Source organism: Vipera berus, assembly GCF_964194415.1.
Source record: "Vipera berus genome assembly, chromosome: 1".
Taxonomy (NCBI): Eukaryota; Metazoa; Chordata; class Lepidosauria; order Squamata; family Viperidae; genus Vipera; species Vipera berus.
Window position 1 is genome coordinate 138228651 of NC_138202.1, and position 22397 is coordinate 138251047.

The 22397-nt window shown below is 40.0% G+C and overlaps 1 protein-coding gene across 5 annotated transcripts in view; it reads left to right on the forward strand.

Annotated features, from left to right (window-relative positions):
• R3HDM1 (R3H domain containing 1) overlaps window positions 1-22397 on the forward strand; it is a 61242-nt gene that overhangs the window by 25886 nt on the left and 12959 nt on the right. For 2 of the 5 annotated variants that reach the window (XM_081344397.1, XM_081344398.1), the window contains 8 exons: window positions 2965-3219; window positions 3911-4065; window positions 4453-4554; window positions 5583-5858; window positions 6997-7120; window positions 13837-13991; window positions 14295-14443; window positions 21913-22016. In XM_081344397.1, coding sequence (XP_081200523.1) covers window positions 2965-3219; window positions 3911-4065; window positions 4453-4554; window positions 5583-5858; window positions 6997-7120; window positions 13837-13991; window positions 14295-14443; window positions 21913-22016 — 1320 coding nt within the window. The remainder of the gene's footprint in view (window positions 1-2964; window positions 3220-3910; window positions 4066-4452; window positions 4555-5582; window positions 5859-6996; window positions 7121-13836; window positions 13992-14294; window positions 14444-21912; window positions 22017-22397) is intronic. The other 3 variants (XM_081344400.1, XM_081344401.1, XM_081344399.1) reach the window with 2 other exon arrangements.

A 22397-nucleotide genomic window follows, 5' to 3' on the forward strand; every position in this document is an offset into this window, starting at 1 on the left:
TTTTGTTAACAGTGACTCAAGCTATAACATTGCAAGAGGGTTTCAGGTATGTTTTAGGAAGTTTCTTTAGGAATTAACATTGAGAGCTTCTCCTAAGTTTAGTCTTCTAAAATGATTTTGAGATAGACACTGCTATCTTAAAATACTCTAAAGATTCCTTGATCTGAATAGCAATGGAGGGATGCTTTCAGGAGATGCATACAACAATAAGTTCTACATTATATTTTAGATACGATTTATGGAGATTTATAGCTCCATACCTGTGAGTAAAGTAAGGCAATTATGCCCTTCCTTTTGTAGCTCCATATGTTTCGTGGTTGATTAGGGATTACTTCGAAATTCAGTACAATCCTTTGCCTATTGTCAATATGTCTGAAGCCTAAGTAGGCACTATTGGAGTAGATGGATTCTAGACACTAACTCAATAAAAGCAAATCCTTATTTCTTATGTCCATTTTTAGGCTGTATCAGCTTCGACGGAACTCCAAATCTCTTTTGGAGCTTTTATCAAGTTTGCTAAGTAAAATTGTTTTGTTATTAGGCATGATTTTTAAGAGTTAATTTTGCTGGCACAAGTGTGCATTATGAAATTTTCAGTCATATTAATACAAGCAAGTGAATATTTTTATGGATACCAAAAGTGATGGTGATCCAGATGAGAGCTAGAACCTGACCTTTTCTGCCTAATAAAATGTCCCTTTAGGCTCTTTTTGATGGATAAAAAGTTATCAGTCATTTTCTTGTAATGGTATAAAATCAGGGGTGTCCAAGCTTGGCAACTTTAAGACTTGTGGACTTCAACTCCATAATTCCCCATGCTGACTGGCAAATTCTGGGAGTTGAAATCCACAAGTCTTAATGTTGCCAAATTTGGAGAACCTGGTATAAATGACCTGAAATCCTTTTTAAAAACATTAAAATATCAAGAATTGGGATTACATTACTGATCTTTTTCCCCCCACCCAAAAAAAATTCATTTCAACTCCTGATTTCATCAAATGTTCTTTAGTAGGATTTTTAAGCATTCCTTTTGATTTTCTGAACTTGGAACACCCCAAACTTGACAATAAATTTCCACTTGGGACCTCACTTGCATATAGATTGCCAAATACTTCTTTATTGGACTCTTGTAAGACTGCCTAGCTTTTTCAGGCTCATGTTTGGCCTTAATTATTGACAAGAAATTGATTAAAAAGGTAAAGGTTCCCCTGCACATGCATGCTAGTCGTTTTCAACTCTAGGGGCCGGTGCTCATCTCCGTTTCAAACCCGAAGAGCCAACGCTTGTCCGAGGACATCTCCGTGGTCATGTGGCTGGCATGACTAGATGCCAAAGGCACACAGAACGCTGTTACCTGACTGCCTAGCTTTTTCAGGCTCATGTTTGGCCTTAATTAGTGACAAGAAATTGATTAAGAATGGTCTAATTGACCCTGAATTTGGACATAATGAGGTGTCGTGAGCGTTAAATCTGTATCCTTTCTTTTTTGACATGTACTGTTATAGTCAACTTTCAAAGTCTGTTTCAAAGTATTTCAGTCACCTCCAAGCTGCACAACACAGCTTAAATAGGGAGACTATTTGTGGTGGCTTAAAGGAAGAACTATATTAAGGATACAGAACAAAGGAAAAAAACAAGGAAGTGTGTGAATTTGTAGTTTTTAGAATTCTGCTTCATTTTACAACCCAATCAGTTCAATTTGGCATTTTTTCATAATGATTGAAAATAAGAGGGGGAAAAAACACTGGTAAAATACGGCTGGGGTTTTGAAAATAAGGGGGGGGGAAAAAACACTGGTAAAATACGGCTGGGGTTTTAAAGAAGCTCAACAGCTTCACAGCAATTTTGGGCTCTTGGCAGAAAATCTTCTCTTCTTCTTTTCTGAATTATGAACATCCCCTTCCATTGCTTTGGGAGAAGGCAATAAGAATACTAGCTGGACTTCACTTACGGCTAGCATTCAGAATGTTTAAGTTTCTGGGAGCAAATAACTACTCTAAATTTGCTCCTGAAGGAATTTGTAGCAGGATTCTTCTAGATCCTTATTCTTAAAATAAGGTTCTCTTTTTTGTGTGTGAGCCTAAGTGATACGATAAGGATATCTTGTGAACATACATATTTGATATTAATGAAGAAGAGCTTTGATAGTGGAGGGTTTTTAAAAAACATATAAAGAAAATTGTGCTATAATGTGAGTACAACCAGTATAGCAAACTAATCTCTTTCATTTTGGTTTGAAGCCATTTATTAAGGTTTAATCTTTAGGTTATAAGACTTGCTTTTTATTGATTTGAATATCAATAAAAAATAAAAATAAGGCATTTTATTTGTTATGTGAAGACAAAGTAAAAGGCAATCCAAATGTATTTCTCAGTAAATAAAAAAAACCCTTGCTGTTTCATTAGAGAAACATATTTTTAGTTTTCTACAAACATTTAAAATTAAGTCCATTTTGGAATAAACCTGTGCATATTAATGTATTTAAAACAGTAAGATTTAAATCCAGGGCTGGAATCATTAAGATTAGTTGACAATACTAACAAGTTAAAATTCTGTAGACCCAACTTTTCATCAGCTTTGTATGCATGGGGCTTTGTAGATGGGTCCTTTGAATGCTACTTTACACTTCAGTTGCCTCCAACATCTCAACCTGATACTTCATTGAATAGATATTCGTTGTAATTATTGATAAATAATAAGACTGTTGCCATCCTGCTTTATTGCCATTTGCATGGCTCCAAGGCAAAATTGATGCAGTGGGTCATTAGTTCTCCCTCATTGTGTGGCATTTGGAGTAGATGGGAATCTAACCTGGAGAAGTTGCAGTGGGGTTTGGGGAAGTAGGCTGTTGTAGTTCAGGCTGGGAGTTACTTGGATAACTTTAGATAGCAACCTGCCTATTTAAATGTGAATGCTGTTACTCTGTCTCTAGGTAAAATCCCTTTCTCATTACTCCTTTCCTAGGTTCAGAGTCTTCTAGTAGTGTAGGGTCATCCACGGGTTCTCTTTCTCACACCCAGCAACCTCTTCCAGTCACAGCTCTCAGCCAGCCTTCTCATGGCACATCTGCCGTCTATCCAACTATCAGCACTAGTAGTTCTCTTTCCTTTGATGGTGGCATAAGTGGGCAAGTGGCGTCTTCTAGCGGTAGCTTCTTTTTGCTTCCCTTGGAAGCGGCAGGCATACCACCTGGAAGTATTCTGATCAACCCTCAAACAGGTTGGTATCCAGTTGTGGGTGTCAGTTTGTCTGTCTTTCTCTCTCCCTTTTGTGTCTCTGTCTCGAATAACTGACTTGACAACAATGTTTTAGAAATGTGTAGTGTTTCCATGAACCGTTTGCCCTTCCCTCTGCTTCCCAATATGCTTTTCTCTTTTTCTTTTGGAAGATGTATGCATTTTATTCCTCCCCAGAGTAGATATGCAGTGATGTTTTGAAAAAAATTAAAATAAAATTATAAACTCTGTTTTCAGTGGCATTTTTTGTTTTAATTTCTTTTGCATCCAATGTTTAAAATTGCACACTAGTAGAATTGCGAAGTATTATATTTGGCTTTTTTTTTCTTCTTGCACTGTTTTCTTCCTTTTCTCTTTTCTTCTTGCACTTTTTTCTTCTTTCTTATTCTGTCTACATTATGCTGCAGAATCAACTGCTAAAAGAAGCAATGTGTGAATAAGACAGCTTATAATATAATTGTGCTGCAAATAAATAAATAAGTAAGCAAGACAGATAAGACGTAGACTGGATATTCTAATAATGTATTATCTGTAATATAATAAAATACTAGCTAATTTATATTCTGCTAACAAGCTGCCTTTTGCATTATTATTATTATTATTATTATTATTATTATTATTATTATTATTATTATTATTATTATTATTATTATTATTCTACAATTATCCTGTAGGTCAGCCATTCATTAATCCTGATGGCACTCCAGTTGTGTATAATCCTCCAATGCCTCAACAACCAATTAGAAACCAAGTGCCTGGACCTCCTCAGCCGCCACCACCTCCCATACCACCTCAGCAACAGCCAGCAACCAATCACATCCTCTCACAGGTGCTAAGATCAAATACGAATGTTCGGTCTATACTTGATTAAACAAATAGTTGCTTATTTTTTTTATGGTTTACAGTTTAAGCCTTGGTGAAGGAAGATACATTTTCTTAAAGCCATTGGGTGTTTGATTTGTATATGTTTAGTTTATCGTAAGCTTGGCCATTGTTGTCATCATCTCCCACTGATAGCTGAACCAGTGTTTATTGATTGATTCACCATAACCTGAGGCTTGCGTTAAAACCTATTTGTACAATTAATATTGAAGATCTCTTCTGGGGTTTTTTGTTTTGTTTTTAAAAACTTTTATTTTACACAAAAGAAATATTCCTACTTTCATTTCCTCTTACTCAGTTGTTAACGCTGTATGTTCAACTATTGCTCCTTCAGCCTATCCGACCTCTTCAGCCTTCTTCACAGCCTGTTCAGTTCTCCACAGTCACTTATCCACCCCCGCTCCTGCCAGTCTCATCTACCCAGCAATATACTGTGGTATATTATCTTCTACTCATCTTTTCTCTGCATGACAGATTCTCTGCTAGGCTGGACGAATATATGAAGTGTGCATGTGAAATGTAAATATTGACTGGCTGTAGCCTCAAAAGGTAATCCCATTATTGGCAGGAGCACAGAGAGAGAGAGAGCGGAAAGAATTAGGCTGGTCTACCTACTAGTTTGCCTAAAGGATATTTTTTTTAAAAAAAATAATTGGTTCCCTGATATAAAAAATGTGCTTGCTGATATTACCCTTGTGCAGCCTGTCAGTATTCAGTACACCTTTAAATTTGTTTCATATAAATGCCCTTCTTTCTTTTCCCTTCTATATCTTTCTCTTCTAAGGTATCTCATTTTCCATGACAGTGAAAGCTTTCTGTCAGGGCTTTAATGTTTGATGAGTGCCAGAAATTATTATTTTTTTTTGAGTTTTGCAGCCTAGCTGCATTCCTCAGATTTATAGACATCTAATCCATGTCTCAAGGTAGGTTCTCCATACATCGGTATCCTTGGTTGCCATTTTTGCTGTTTGCTTGATATTTTAACAGAAGCTAGGTAGACAAATACAGCTTTTCCTTTAAATTGATTTTACTGGCGCTTTAGACAAATCCCTAGGGATAAAGCTATTAGTGTCTACTATTCAAGACAAGCGTTAGGTTAGCATTACAGGGCTATGGTTTCCCATACCAGTCACTGGGAAATAGAGCAGGCAAGAGTTCTAAACTCTGTCTCATGCTAAAGGTTGTCCAATAAGACACTGGTTGACCTTTCGGGCTAACAATTCTCTACTGCCATCTTAAGTCTTTGCTTAGATGCAGTATGACTATTTTTAGATTCTTAGCTCTGTAATTCTCTCCTGTGTTCAACAGCAGGGTTGTGTGTTTACTTCCAAGATAGTTTTCGGTAATATAGCTTAATAGTTCTCCATAATTAAACCCTGTGATTCCTTGCTTTGCCTTGGTGTTAAACAACTTCTGCATTCTATATCTAAAGAATGCCTTTGGTTACTATTTTACTTATTTCAGCAAGACAACCTAGGATCCCAACTTAGCCATATGAGTCTCTCCCGACAGCCATCTGGAGAAGCTGCCGATCCTCATGCCAACATGTTCCAGTCTACAGTAGTCCTCCCACCACCACAGCAATCTGGTTTTATCATAGCAACGGCCCCGCCACCGCCGCCGCCACCGCCGCCACCGCCCCCACCTGGCCAACCTACTCCTAACTACAGTGGATCCAGCCACCCTGTTAACCAGCAAGTTCTTCAGCAACAGGGATATATGCAGCAACCAATGCCACAGGTAGCAAGATATTTCTACTACGTGCTTGTAGAATTCAGTCAAGCTGGTGTTCCTGCAGTTTGGTTTACTCCTAGCCCGTAATAGGGTTTGGGTTTTTTGTTTTGTTTTGTTTTTTCGTTTACTCCTACACTCAGTTTACAATGATTAAAAAAATACATGAAATAAAGGATAATTGGATGCACTTGAAATCAAAACCAAATTAACACCTGTTACATTCCCCCCCTATTACTTAGTATTAAGTAAGTAATTCTTAGCAAGCATATCTGTAGCCTGAAAGGAGAAGACTCTTTCCAAAGTATCCAACACTTGAGTGTCTGGCAATGTGGGCATCTTCAGAAGAACATACCCTAGTGATCTGAGTAGCTAGCCAGGTTTATAATGTGAGAGGCTACCTGGCAGAAAATCAGGCATAAGCCCTTTAGAGTTCTAAGTCCAGGACAGGCATCTTAACCTGTGCCCAGTAGTAATTAGTAGCCAGGTTATGTATTTTAGTACCAACATCATATGATTCCTGTACCTTGCACTGGTTGCACAGGCTGCCTTATTGTATACAAATCTATAGAAACCGCCACGGAATAAATTATTGTAGACAGGCTTTATGACTTTATTGTCAATATGTATTGCTTATTCATTTAATTATAAAAATTTAAAACGTAACAAATTAGAACTTGACACACCTTGAGCTGTACTCACAATTCTACTCTTAAAAGAACTGTAGGCTTGTGACAATAATTAAATAATGATTTCATGGTAGATCCACTGTCAGTTTTATGTATTTGCAGTATTTTTTTTTCTGAGAAAGAAGTAACTGGTTATTAGAACTTATGAGATTTATTTAAGAATTTTCTGTGTGGCTGATAATATTTTTTTTTTAATGTCTCCCTGACAAATTGTGATGCTTTATTATTTTCTGCTATAATGCAGATGAAGCCACTTTTAACATTTTGGGGAGGTGGCTTTTTTTCTTTTTAGCATTTAAAGAACATCCTTCCAGTACCTTTTGCTAAGCTTGGGTTTATTCTTTTCCAAGGTGTTTGTGGTTCTTTTGATCTGCCTACATTCAACACTATAGGAGCGATCTAATTTAGAAACATATGCATGGGTCTCTTATACATTAAACCCAACATTTTTTTTTCAGATGCCAGCCTGTTACTGTGCTCCAGGCCAGTATCCACACTCCAGTCAACAATATCGGCCAGTTACTTCAGTTCATTACAACACACAGCAAAACCAGCCACTGCCACAGCCTGCTCAACAAACAGGTTTGTGGTGCTTTCTCCCCTTACTTCTTGTACCTTTGACTGTTTCAGGTGACTAGGCAAGGCAGGAAGAAGTAACGTAAAATATTTTATAGAGGAAAAAAAACCCCATATGACCAAAATTCTTCCTACTGGTAGGAATGCATATTTTAAATTGGCTGCGTTCAGTAAATCCTATGAGGCAGAATTCGAAAGGATTATTATTTGCTTAGAAAATCAAACCAAAAAAAAATCAAAATATCCTTTGATCACCCTTATTTGTAAATAATTTCCAGCAAAAGGCCAGAGTGAAATAAAAATTTTTCTTATCAAAGAACTAACACTATAATTTAGCATTTGTTCTCTTCATCAGTTTTATAAACAAATTTTACCGGATCTTGAATGAATGAGATATATCTTACATTCTTCATGGTGTACTTTTGGGTGGGATTTTTTTATTGTTTGTTGGGAGGTTGATGGATGGAGTTTGTCTTCTGTATAAATCAATTTTGCTTCTTGCCTCTCCTGTATATTTTCCTGCTTTTATTTGAATCATTAATGCCGTTACAGATTGACTTTTATAGCTAAGAAGGTTTGTATGCCAGACGATTTAGTTTTTGTATGCGTTAAGTATAAGAACCACTTATACCGAGCCCCATATAAATTGGAAAAAAAATCAGTTAAAATCCACATGAAACTTGTGCTTTCTGGTATAACATTTCTGAAACAAAATGTTTTGCCTTGCCTCAGAAACTAAGCTTTAAAGAGGTTGGGCAACTGCAGTTTGACCTGTAGCTTCTGTTCTTCCGTTATTATTGTCTTGGATGATAGCAGTTGCAGTCCAGAACATCTGCATCAGTTTGCCTTTCCTTCTTTTATAAATATTCTTCTAAAGACATTATTAACCCTTCCTATGTTTTTCCTAGACTGATAAATTAGAATATATATTTTAGATGCTTTTGTTCAGCGATAATGGGTTAAAGTATAAAACTATTGTCCAAAAAGAAATGGTTGCCTTGATTTATCTCTTCAGAGGTGATCAAGTCTTTTACTTGCATTTACCAACATGGACATTTGTTTTTCATTATGGTTAACTAGCAGGATGACTGTTGGAAAACACACAGTAATTGGTTCTTTTATGACTTCACACTAAAATTGAAGAAGGGGCCTTTGCTCTTTGCTGAGTCTGTTAAATCATTGCAGCAATTATCTGGACTTGAGACCTGGAAAGCACTGCATAAATTTCAATAAAAATAAATTTTATTAACTTTGCTTTCTCAGCAGAAATGAATCTGAAATAATTTGGCTTCTGTGTTTTAAAAGAAACCCTTTTATAGAGCATTTCAGTGGCGATAAGAGGTTCTAATACATTTATGAAATTATAAAATTAAGACTAAAGTAAAATTGCGCCTTTGAAATCCGACATATATTTCAATAGTAACCCTGACACTAATATCAAGGGAGCTAATTCAGTTGCAGTTTTTGGAGTTATTAATTAACAATGAATGACATAAATAATTTCATTATCCACATTGTTTGCTTTTGTTTGGTATTGTTGGAGAATTCTATCTTCATTAATGTTTAGAGTGATTAGCGCTTTTTGTGGTGTGACAGTGTCTTGCAGTCTCACGTGGTTTTGTTTGTTTAATTTGAACAAATCAGATTTGATCTAGACTCGGATCCATAGCGTGTATTCTATTTTTTTATTTCTTTCTATAGATATTTCTCCCTTTCCCCATCAGTCATGAAGTATTTGTAGCTAACAAGAATGTATACATTATGTAGATATTAAAATTCCTGCGTGGTTTCTGATACATCTTTTCATGCAGCCCTGGATATTGCTTTTGATGAAACACAAATATATAGTGGGTTATCGGACTGAAATATTTACCACTTGATTCAATATTCTATATTTCCTGTTACATGAATCATGCAGATATTACTAATCTGTGCTTGCTATGGTGAAGTGTTTTAACCAAAAGGTTGGAATGAGGGGTTTTTTTTCAAGAAGCAAATGCTGAAATAACGACAAAATTTGGTGAAAAGTTCAGCCTTCTATCCTGTGCCTTTAAGCACAAATCAGGAACCTTTGGGAATTTTTTTTTATTTTTATTTTTATTTATTGATTTGTTTATTTGTTTATTTATCACATTTCTTAACCACCCATTTCCCTCAGACGGGTGCTCAGTTTTCTACAGTTTCCATCTATCTTAATTATGAATTCAGAGGATTCATAGTTAAGATAGATGGAAACTGAGCAAAGGAGATCTGGTTTGAATTGGATTAAGCATTAGATTTCAGGGCAGTGGGAAGGGCAATGCTGAGTATAAAATATGCAAAACCTGTTGGAAAAGATGCTGATTGAAATATGTGGGCCTATTGGGAAATTTTTTTTAAAAAAAATCACATTTGAACTGTTGGTATTGAACATTTGCTATAAGAAGGATAAACAAGACTTTACATCACAAGATTGAAAAATGCATTATAATCAGTCCAGTCCGTGATGAAAACACTTGTATTCTGAGCACAATTCTATGTGTGTCTCTGCAACAAACAGCCCTTGTAGAATAGATCGGTTTTATCTTGAGCTGTTGGATTCGGGGCCGTAACACTGTCTGAGAGGGTTACATATCTCACAGTGAACCGGTCTCTTTTTCAGCTGCTTCCTGGCTTCCTTTGTAAAGGGGTTGCAGGTGCATCTGTCTTCGGTTGTGACTTTCTTATCAAGGATTGTGTTCCCCCCTTTAAAAAAAAAATAGGCTGATCTTCTTCCTTCGCCCTCAGATACTCCGAGAAAGTATCAGGAAATGTAATGTCCAGGGCAGGAATATTTTAGACAAGTGTTTTGTCTTTATGTGGTCTGTTTTATTTGTCCTGCGTTCTTTTGTTTTTTTTAGAATCCTGCCGTGGTTTGAAATTTTAATGCTTTAACAGAGGCTGTGCGTCTTTCTAACTGATACATGTACAATATGTGGGTTTTGGATACTGGAAGCCGTTTCATTACTTAAGGACACTCACGATCTAGAACTACTGTTCATTCTTTGTAATCTCTGAGCATCAGTTTTGAACCATTCTTTCATAGCCTGGCTGCAAAATATAACCATCTGTCTCAGCAGATGCTCTTTCTTTTCCTGCTGCATGCTGTGTTTCTTTCTTGCCATTTGGTACGCTGAGGAGGAAGAGTGCAGCTAAAAATAGCAAGGTGCTTTGGAACCCAGGGCAGAAATATGTTAGCAGTCCATTTATATTGTCTTAGTCCTTCTCTCAGCATGGAAAATTGATTTTTACCAGTACGAAAGTGCCAGAAGACTCAGAATAACTTTCACAGCTACACTGCAGTCCCTGAGAAACAGAAATGTTGAAATAGTATTGCTTCTGCAACTTTAGCGTATGCATCCAATTATATGTTAATGTGCAATTGGTGCCCAAGAATAATTTATGTTTTATTTTGCAGGGTCTATTGGGTTGCCAAATATTTTTCCAAATATTTAAAAAGAGGGACAAGAACATCCTGATTTTTAGGAAGTGGATGACTTTTACAGATTATAAAAATCTAATGCAAGATCAGACCGGCTTTAGTAACTGGAATAGGAGACCAGCAGGAAGAGCCACAGCTGCAGGCTAAACTGGGAAATGAAAATGTTGCTTGTAAAACAAGATACAACATGGATGATGATGTTATATTTTCAGTTGTGTCCGACTCTTGGCATGGCGTTTGGCTTTTTAACTTATGTTTTTAGCATATATAGCATATTCATCTTCCATGATTGTAAGCCGCCCAGAGTTACCTTGTGATAGGATGGGTAGGCAATAAATTTTATAAACAAACAAACAAATAAATTCTGTGGGAGTGAACATTTAAAAAATTAATTGATCTCCATTTGTTTATAGCAAATATTCTTCTCACATAAAAAGTGTCCTTTTATTCATAGAAACATGGAAGGGAGGGAGGGAGGGAAGAAGAGATAATTTAATAAGAGAGGAATTACCGGTAGGAATTATAAAAAAAGGCTAAAAGGAATTATAAAAAAGTCAATCCCTTATTCAGGAATCAAAGGTTGCTGATTAAAAAACGTTAAAGCATTATTCTTGTGTTGAACATTTCTAGTGATGAGAGTGAAAACTAAGACACCAGCTCTGCTGTCTTCCATTAACGTCTTAATTCCTTTTGGCAAAATGAAAATAAATGGTGGTGGTGGAATTTTTTTTTTAAAGGGAAACATTCCCCTTAACAGCTCTTAACCTAATGACAAATTGAACCTTATTTTCCCCTCTTCTTTGGTTAATTAGAATATCTGAGCAAGGCTTTTGCACCCTTTCTACAATTGGGATTGTAATAAAGTTTGTTTTACTACCAAAAAAAATTAGGATTGTAATAAACCTTAATTGACTGCCAGAAAATTCAGAGAAGGCTGTCTATTGGGAAGGAATCCTCTTTCCCTTCACAAGAGAGTCTTGTAGCTTCCAATCTATACTCGGCTTAATCTTCATAATAAGTTACGTTTCGTTCCTTTAAATGAACTGTAAGAGGTTGGTTGATTGTCTGACAAGGAACCTGTGAATAATTTTCTAGTTGTGTGGAAAAAGTGAAGCCTTTTTTCTAAAACTTGTTCCACTGAATAACAAAACAATGGTGTCCCATCTTAGTAGCTGTATTTTTTTTTCTTTGACTTGGATGAAGAACTCATTCTCACTATGAAACAGGTGCCTACGTTTGATCATCTTCTCAGTCTTCTTAAGTTGTTGTATATCGACTTTGGCAATTTTCTGATGTGTGGACTTCAACTCCCAGAATTCCCCAGCCAACTAAGTTATCTGAAACCTACCAAGATCAAGAAACACTGGTTAAATAATTCAGAAAATCAAATCTGTTCAATTCTGCCTGAAGAAATGTGTTGTGTTTATATAATGCGATGGCTGCCTTTTAAATAACATCAATGAGAATTTAGAGATTTTTAGGTTTGCTGAAGAGGCTTCCCACTACCATTTTGATAAACAATTAGAAGAAAGCCTACTCTGTAAAATATATTCATACTCTTGGTATGTTTAGGGCTATTTTGAGTCTTGGAAAAATGATTTATATGTAGCCAGACAAATGTACATATGCAAAGCACTGTTATATTGTGCCATGAATCAGAACTAACAAATTATGTTTTAATGAAGCTAAAGTTGATAGATATTTCTATTTATCTGGCATAATTAGAACATAAAGTTGCATGTTGACTGCTGCTCAACAAATTTATTTATTTATTTTTGGGACTTATATGCCGCCCTATCTCCCGAAGGACTCAGGGCGGCTAACAACAATAAAGCACAATAATACACATGTTAAAAAAGATTAAACTAACAAGCCCCAATGATAAAATGATAAAATATAAGTTTAGTTTTTATGAAAATAAAATACAAATGTATTTAGCTGAAAAATGTTGTGGTTATTATTTGTTGGAAGTCTTGACGGCCCTTTACACTCTGGTTTGACCACCTGTTTTGTGTTTAGCAGTTGCTGCCACAATCTGTCTTTCAGAGATCTTCACATGGCATCCTTCCCCTGTGTTAGGACTATCACAACCAGTGCTACCTTTCTGGCAATTAAGAGATATACATTTATAATTTGATCTCATGTCCATGTACTTTATAGGGATATAATTAATGAGTGCAGGCTGTCCTCACTAGAGATAATCTCACCTGAGAGAAGCAAAATGAAACTTTATTTTAAAATATAAGTAGCACTTTAGCATTTAGACTTATATACCGCTTCACAGTGCTTTACAGCCCTCTTTAAGCGGTTTACAGAGTCAGCCTATTGCTCCCAGCAATCTGGGTTCTCATTTTACTGACCTCGGAAAGATGAAAGGCTGATTCAACCTTGAGCCGGTGAGAATCGAACTGACGGCTGGCAGTCAGCAGAAGTAGCCTGCAGTACCACATTCTAACCAGTATGTTATCACAGTAAAATATTTATAGTTAAAAACTTCAAATATTAAGATGCCAGATGGATAGATGGATAGATAGATAGATAGATAGATAGATAGATAGATAGATAGATAGATAGATAGATAGATAGATGATAGATAGATAGATAGATAGATAGATAGATAGATAGATAGATAGATAGATAGATAGATAGAGTAAGGTAAGTTAAGGTAAGGCAAGGTAAGGTAAGGTAGAGTTACCTTGAACAGGGTCACCAATCTAACAGAAAATCCACAAGACAGTACAAATGAGTAGACTAAGAAATGAAAATATAGGAAGAGATGTTCCAGGCAAACTCCAAGATGGCACTAGTTATCTTACATGGGGAAAATACTTTAATAAAATGGAGTTGAATTCCATTTATTTCTTCAGAAAACAGGATTCTACAGATAAACCGTAACACAATGTTCCTAGCTAAAAAGATCTATCTGTTTTCTAGAGATAACTGGCTATGTGATGTATAGCATCTCTCTATCATGAAATTGTTGGTTATATATCTACATCAGGCTGGTAGGCAGATTAGCTGGTTATGAATGTAAGCTTGTCGATAGTCATTCACAGCAAACCACAGCTAAGATTTTGGTCATTATCACAGAAATATTACAGAGTCATAAATTATCTCTGCTGTTTTATGTGACATTTTTTGAAGTATCCCATAGAAAAGTGGTATAGTCATTATATTTAAAGAATACTTGGGTATATAATTTTTTTTCATGTTACCCTGTCATGCTACCCTATCCTTGTCTTAAATATTTGTATACTTGCAGGTTACCAAGTTATGCCTAACCAGCAGCAAAACTACCAGGGTTTAGTTGGTGTCCAGCAGTCACAAAACCAAAATCTAGTTGGAGGCCAACCCAACAACATTGGAAATCAGATTCAAGGAGTACTTGTTCCATATCCTCCCCTGCCATCTTATCAAGTAAGCCGTGTGATAGTGTTAAAACATAAGTAGCTTTTGCCGAATACTGTTCTCAGAACTTTTTTGTCCTTTCTTCCAGTTCTGAATTGAAAGAGATTATTCTATCCAGATGAACATTCACTTTTGTGGCTATCCATGTACAATTTGTAGTGGGTCGCCATAGCTGTTAGATTCTTACATACCTTTTTGGATACTAGGCTTCAGTATTCTTTGGTTGCCTTGTATGCTTCTTTTGTATGAACAATCTGCCATTATATATGTGTCTGCTCACTATTAGTGATCCTGACATACTCTAATTCTTAGGTCTCCATGGCTCCAGTTTCCCAAGGACTGTCCCAACAAACATATCAGCAGCCAGTGGTTATTCCCAGTCAGTCAAACCAAGGACTCCCCACATCAGGAATGCCCGTTTATTACAGCGTCATTCCATCTGGACAGCAGAATAATTTAAGGTGAGTGTAATTTAAGATTTTAGATTAGATTTTAGTGGGAGGTTGCTTTTTACTAAAAGATTGTGGTCAGAGAAGCCACAATACACAATGAAAAACAGTATCAATAACTTACAAACCCATTGAAGTTGAATTTGAATAATGTGGTATGACTTAATCCTTTTTTTAAATGTCTGAGTAGGCTAAAACATTGTTTCATGTCAATGTTTCTTTTAAAAGGATATCTTTAGGGAGTATGAAAATGAGCAGAAGTTTTAATTGTGCCTGCTTAATTTTTAGAAATGACAGAATGGGATGGAGTGGTTTTTTAGTTTTCAGAAACATTTTCTCCATATACAAATGTTTAATCATAGAGCAACCTCCTTTTTATGCTTGGAGGTTAAATTCCATATTTTACACTGCAGCGTCTGATTTGAGTTCTCATGCTTCATGTAATACATTTGCTCCATGTCCAGCAATTTGTATTGTGCTTCTTCCTTTCCTTCTGGGATGGGAAGCTATGAATCTGTTCTTTCCTCCCCTGTATGAGGCATGCGTGGAAGCTGAAACCCAAAGAAACAAAAGCATTTTGAGATTTTTGTAGAAATTATCAGCAGGACAAGGGCATTAAGCCTCTTCTATTGATTGAAATGCATCTATTTCATTTCAAAAAATTCTTGGACTCCTTCTGGTATTATATGGCTATCCGCTTCCAACGCACTCCTCAGTGGATGCATGCACTTATTTATTTTTAAAAGTTCACCTTCTCCACAGTACAAAGACCTTGGCTTGCTGCTCTGCTTTATATATAATACATGAGGTTCTGCCCTATTTCTCAATGGATGCCCAAAATAATCTCAAGTAATGTCCTCAGTCTTTATACTGTTGAGGATAAATGAAGTGGTGAACTGCACTGCCAAGCAGGTGGAAGTGATCTTTCAAAAAAAAAAAAGTTGTGTATGTGTGTGCGCGTGTGCATGTGCTACAGAAGGATCACAGAATAGTTAAATCGGCTAATGTCAGGGAATAGGAGTGAGTCACTCCTTGCTGTGAGATAGTTCTTCTCTAATGTCAGAGAAAACTACATTGGGAATTTGTAAAGCTATATAAAAGGGGAAAATGGAACATGGTGCAAATAATGAGCTAGGGTTTGAGAATAAAAAAAATTACTGTGCAGGATATGGGAATCATGCCAGGTTTTTTTTTAAAGCATTAGCTTAATTTGCAAGCCATTTTCCATGAGCAAGAGAACGTCCTGGTGTTGGCTCCCAATTGCTTCCACTTTACTTTCCATGTTAGTGGAATGGCTAAATAAACCAAGAAATCTGTCTAGATTTATATTACATGGCGTCTCAGCTGGGATCGCTGGCTTGTTTCCATCTCAGTAAGAATGCCTCTTAAGGCAGACTTTGTTCTTGGGCTAAGATTCTGATTTTATTTTTTATTTTTTTAGAAGAGCCATTAAGATAGGCAACCTGGTTTAGATATAATGCCAAACAATGTATGGACAGAAATTCATTTCTAAAGCAAGCGTTGAGAAGAATTCTGGGTCTGTTGTTACTTTTTTAACCCATTATATGAATATGTGTGAGGGTGTACTTTGTTCTTAAAATAAACAGATTTGTGGAATCTGCAGAAGGCTCCTATTTCTGTTCTAGGTGATTGAGACCTGGGTATTTTTGTTCTTTAGGAATGTGAATAAAAAGTTCTACCATCTTTTTTTAAAAAAAGGTTATTTCCAGGGATTTTTTTTTTCTGATGCAGAGCAGTCGATACATCAGCTTTCCAATATTACTTGCCCCCTGCTCCCCAAATTAGGAAAAGGCACCAGATGCTGAGTAGTTTTTATTTTTCAGTTTCATAATGTAAATAAATAGGAAACTACACCTTTGCAAAGCATCATCTTAATTTCCAGGAATTCTTCTGACCTCTGTGAAACCCACGGGCATAATTAGAAATTTTAAAAGGACTGTGGCAGTGGGATGGTATTAACAGTTACGTTCAACTCCCAGAAAAAAAGACAAGAGTGATGAAGGGTGGTAGGATGTATCCTCATTAGTTAGTGCATTTAGTGTTCTGGTGGATAGCTATAATCCTCCATGTTGTAGACATTTTATGAGAATGCTGAGAACATGCTGTATGCTTACAAGCCTAAAATATGGTACATATTCCTGCTTAAATATTTAAAGTGCATTGACTTTATTCCTATTTCTTAATATAAATATTTTATACTTATATATTATGTTCAGTAATTTTAATAATGAAACAAATATGGGAAATTTACTTTGGTGGTTTAGTTTAACTATAAAAATACTGATGGATGTATTCTTAATCTCATAATCTGTATTCTCTTCCAGTGAAACTTTGCAGAACAGGATTAGTTGGGAATGGGTGGTGAGAAAGAAGGCCTTATTATTTATTTATTCATTCATATATGCATACATTCATTCATTCATCAAATTATATATATTCTGAGAAATTCTTAATTGTATGCACTTGGTTTGTGCAATAGAGAGTTCTAGTGGTTAAGGTCTAGTGATTAAGGCATCAGGCTGGAAACCAGGAGACTGTGAGTTCTAGTCCTACTTTAGATATGAAAACTGCCCAAGCTGACCGGTTGGTTAGTTCCTATCACAACCAATGTATCAACTCTTGTTTAAAGCAGAAAAAAAGCAGATCCTGAACTTATAGGAAAATAGCAGGAAGAAAAAATTTGCTTGGTTTGTATAGCACATAGCAAATATAGACCTAGTGATTAAGTGCAGTTTATTCAATATCTTCAACAAAATCAAATTTTATTATTGACTCTATCATTTCCTTTGTGCCATCATGTGGAAGATTTTAATTTGCACAGCTAGGATTGCTGCTCCATCAAGAAAACATGGGAAGACAGATGTTAGAATCTCAGAACATCAGTGTTTCAATGTTTTATAAGTATCTCCTACCATAACAGAGTTCTAGTAGTCCTTGTGGTGTCTATTTCCTGACCTTGCTGATACTCTGAGGTCCTCTTCCCTTAATGATATGGAAGTAAATCTTCCATTAAAAAAGGAAATTCTGAATGTATGAATTTATCTAAAATGAATTTAAATTTCAGATGTCATGATTTATTAGAATATTTTAAGGAGTGGTGTTCTGTTGTCCTGTGCAGCTGGAGATATGGCAATAGGTGATGAAAACAAGTTGATATAGCATAGTTTGGAAGGAAAGGAAGGCACACTACAAAGGATCTTCTGGAAAAATATACAATGCTATCCTACATAACTCTTTGGCCCATCTTGGGTTTTTTTGATAGGAGAAGAATAAATCAGTTTAAAATCGTTGTGATCCCAACTAACTTTCAGTGGGATTATAATCATTCTTGCCTATAGGATATTTCTATATTGGTTTTTTTTTCAACGTTTAGGATTACTCTGATGTTTGTGTGTCTTACATTTATTATTATTATTATTATTATTATTATTATTATTATTATTATTATTATTATTATTATTATTATTATTATACAAGTCACTGTGATACATTAAATTAACATCAGTCTTTAAAGCCTTGTCACCTTTACAAAAGTCACTCTTTAAATAATGCACAGAACAGTTAGAAAAAGAAAAATAGTAATTCTGTCTATCTGTCTAGTTAACTAGCTATTAAGTCCAATGTTACATTCATATTAACTTTATTAAGATACATTGCAGAGGTAATTTATTCTTTTTACAACCTGTTTAATTATAAAATAATCAAATACCCATTAATTTAGGAAAGGGAAATAAATAAATACCGTATATACTTGAGTATAAGCCGAATTTTTCAGCCCACTTTTTGGGCTGAAAAATTCCACTTCGGCTTATACTCCAGTCAACAAAAAAAACTTACCGAGGACTTGTGCGCGGCCGAGGCTTTGGTGCTTCCGGGATCGCCCGCACCTCTCCCAAGCCACCGCCGTCCGAGACCTGCCGAAGTTTGGGGAGGTTTGGGGAGGTGCGCGCGCACCTCCCCAAACTCCGCGCCTTGCCTGCCTGCTTCTTTCCGCAGCGGAAAGAAGCAGGCAGGCAGGGCGCGGAGGAACGGAGACTTGCCGACGTTTGGGGAGGTTTGGGCGCCTCCCCAAACCTCGGCAGGTCTCCGTTCCTCCGCGCAGACCTGCCGACGTTTGGGGAGGTTTGGGCGCCTCCCCAAACCTCCCCAAACGTCGGCAGGTCTCCGTTCCTCCTGCCGACCTTTGGGGAGGTTTGGGCGCCTCCCCAAACCTCCCCAAACCTCGGCAGGTCTCCGTTCCTCCTGCCGACCTTTGGGGAGGTTTGGGCGCCTCCCCAAACCTCGGCAGGTCTCCGTTCCTCCTGCCGACCTTTGGGGAGGTTTGGGCGCCTCCCCAAACCTCGGCAGGTCTCCGTTCCTCCTGCCGACCTTTGGGGAGGTTTGGGCGCCTCCCCAAACCTCGGCAGGTCTCCGTTCCTCCTGCCGACCTTTGGGGAGGTTTGGGCGCCTCCCCAAACCTCGGCAGGTCTCCGTTCCTCCTGCCGACCTTTGGGGAGGTTTGGGCGCCTCCCCAAACCTCGGCAGGTCTCCGTTCCTCCTGCCGACCTTTGGGGAGGTTTGGGCGCCTCCCCAAACCTCGGCAGGTCTCCGTTCCTGTTTGGGGAGGTTTGGGCGCCTCCCCAAACCTCCCCAAACCTCGGCAGGTCTCCGTTCCTCCGCGCAGACCTGCCGACCTTTGGGGAGGTTTGGGCGCCTCCCCAAACGTCCCCAAACCTCGGCAGGTCTCCGTTCCTGTTTGGGGAGGTTTGGGCGCCTCCCCAAACCTCCCCAAACCTCGGCAGGTCTCCGTTCCTCCGCGCAGACCTGCCGACCTTTGGGGAGGTTTGGGCGCCTCCCCAAACCTCGGCAGGTCTCCGTTCCTGTTTGGGGAGGTTTGGGCGCCTCCCCAAACCTCGGCAGGTCTCCGTTCCTCCGCGCAGACCTGCCGACCTTTGGGGAGGTTTGGGCGCCTCCCCAAACGTCCCCAAACCTCGGCAGGTCTCCGTTCCTGTTTGGGGAGGTTTGGGCGCCTCCCCAAACCTCCCCAAACCTCGGCAGGTCTCCGTTCCTCCGCGCAGACCTGCCGACCTTTGGGGAGGTTTGGGCGCCTCCCCAAACGTCCCCAAACCTCGGCAGGTCTCCGTTCCTGTTTGGGGAGGTTTGGGCGCCTCCCCAAACCTCCCCAAACCTCGGCAGGTCTCCGTTCCTCCGCGCAGACCTGCCGACCTTTGGGGAGGTTTGGGCGCCTCCCCAAACGTCCCCAAACCTCGGCAGGTCTCCGTTCCTGTTTGGGGAGGTTTGGGCGCCTCCCCAAACCTCCCCAAACCTCGGCAGGTCTCCGTTCCTCCGCGCAGACCTGCCGACCTTTGGGGAGGTTTGGGCGCCTCCCCAAACCTCCCCAAACCTCGGCAGGTCTCCGTTCCTGTTTGGGGAGGTTTGGGCGCCTCCCCAAACCTCCCCAAACCTCGGCAGGTCTCCGTTCCTCCGCGCAGACCTGCCGACCTTTGGGGAGGTTTGGGCGCCTCCCCAAACGTCCCCAAACCTCGGCAGGTCTCCGTTCCTGTTTGGGGAGGTTTGGGCGCCTCCCCAAACCTCCCCAAACCTCGGCAGGTCTCCGTTCCTCCGCGCAGACCTGCCGACCTTTGGGGAGGTTTGGGCGCCTCCCCAAACGTCCCCAAACCTCGGCAGGTCTCCGTTCCTGTTTGGGGAGGTTTGGGCGCCTCCCCAAACGTCCCCAAACCTCGGCAGGTCTCCGTTCCTCCGCGCAGACCTGCCGACCTTTGGGGAGGTTTGGGCGCCTCCCCAAACCTCCCCAAACCTCGGCAGGTCTCCGTTCTTCCTGCCGACCTTTGGGGAGGTTTGGGCGCCTCCCCAAACCTCCCCAAACGTCGGCAGGTCTGCGCGGAGGAACGGAGACCTGCCGAGGTTTGGGGAGGTTTGGGGAGGCGCCCAAACCTCCCCAAACAGGAACGGAGACCTGCCGAGGTTTGGGGAGGTTTGGGGAGGCGCCCAAACCTCCCCAAAGGTCGGCAGGTCTGCGCGGAGGAACGGAGACCTGCCGAGGTTTGGGGAGGTTTGGGGAGGCGCCCAAACCTCCCCAAACAGGAACGGAGACCTGCCGAGGTTTGGGGACGTTTGGGGAGGCGCCCAAACCTCCCCAAAGGTCGGCAGGTCTGCGCGGAGGAACGGAGACCTGCCGAGGTTTGGGGAGGTTTGGGGAGGCGCCCAAACCTCCCCAAACAGGAACGGAGACCTGCCGAGGTTTGGGGACGTTTGGGGAGGCGCCCAAACCTCCCCAAAGGTCGGCAGGTCTGCGCGGAGGAACGGAGACCTGCCGAGGTTTGGGGAGGTTTGGGGAGGCGCCCAAACCTCCCCAAACAGGAACGGAGACCTGCCGAGGTTTGGGGACGTTTGGGGAGGCGCCCAAACCTCCCCAAAGGTCGGCAGGTCTGCGCGGAGGAACGGAGACCTGCCGAGGTTTGGGGAGGTTTGGGGAGGCGCCCAAACCTCCCCAAACAGGAACGGAGACCTGCCGAGGTTTGGGGACGTTTGGGGAGGCGCCCAAACCTCCCCAAAGGTCGGCAGGTCTGCGCGGAGGAACGGAGACCTGCCGAGGTTTGGGGAGGTTTGGGGAGGCGCCCAAACCTCCCCAAACAGGAACGGAGACCTGCCGAGGTTTGGGGACGTTTGGGGAGGCGCCCAAACCTCCCCAAAGGTCGGCAGGTCTGCGCGGAGGAACGGAGACCTGCCGAGGTTTGGGGAGGCGCCCAAACCTCCCCAAAGGTCGGCAGGAGGAACGGAGACTTGCCGAGGTTTGGGGAGGTTTGGGGAGGCGCCCAAACCTCCCCAAAGGTCGGCAGGAGGAACGGAGACCTGCCGAGGTTTGGGGAGGTTTGGGGAGGCGCCCAAACCTCCCCAAAGGTCGGCAGGAGGAACGGAGACCTGCCGACGTTTGGGGAGGTTTGGGGAGGCGCCCAAACCTCCCCAAAGGTCGGCAGGAGGAACGGAGACCTGCCGACGAGCCGCGGCCACACAGGGTATTCCTGTGTATTCAGGCTTGCAGAACGGCGGATCGGCTTATACTCGAGTCAATAACTTTTTCCAGTTTTGGGGGGTGAAATTGGGGGTCTCGGCTTATACTCGAGTCGGCTTATACTCAAGTATATACGGTAATAATATATTTTCAGCCTTCAGTTGAAAGCAAATTAAACTTGCTCATCTGTTTCCTAAGAGACCGAAAAGGTAATTAAGGGAGACAAACTATTATTGACATTTACTATTTTATAAGAAAAGAAAGTCATGAGAAATAATACAACCATTAATTTTAATTTCTGGAGTGCATGATGTCTGTTTTTTGTGTAAATCCCAATTAAGCTTGCAACTTTCATCTATTTAAAGCATTATGGATGAAATGAATCTTGCAATTTAATATGCTTCTATTGTTCTTTTTCTTCCTCCCCCCCCTTTACAATCTGCTGCAGCTCTTCAGTGACATATCTTCAACCTCCAGGGTCAGAGCAGATACAGTTTCCTAGAACAACATCACCTTGTAATTCCCAACAGCTCCAAGGACAACAGTGTGCAGGTGTGAAAATAGAACACTAACAAATTAATCCATTCTTCTTCACTTAATTAGATTTTTTTTTTTAAAAAAATCATTTTTGTACCAGTGCATTATGGCAAAGAATTGGAAGAGAGTCATTTTGATGCAGTGATTCAGGTGCTGCATCAGAAACAGGGAAACTGAATTCTAGTCCTCCCTTAGGTATGAAAGGAGGCTTGTTGCTCTGTCCCAGTCCAGCCTATCTCACTGGTTCCTGGGGTAACATTGGGAACATTATATATATCTGTCAAAGTGTGCACAGTCTTACTGCGCTGAGATAACCCAGGAGTAAACACAGTAAACAGTGGTTTGTATTAAATGGTGGTTTATCTTACACTATCTACAATGTCATACACCAGGAAT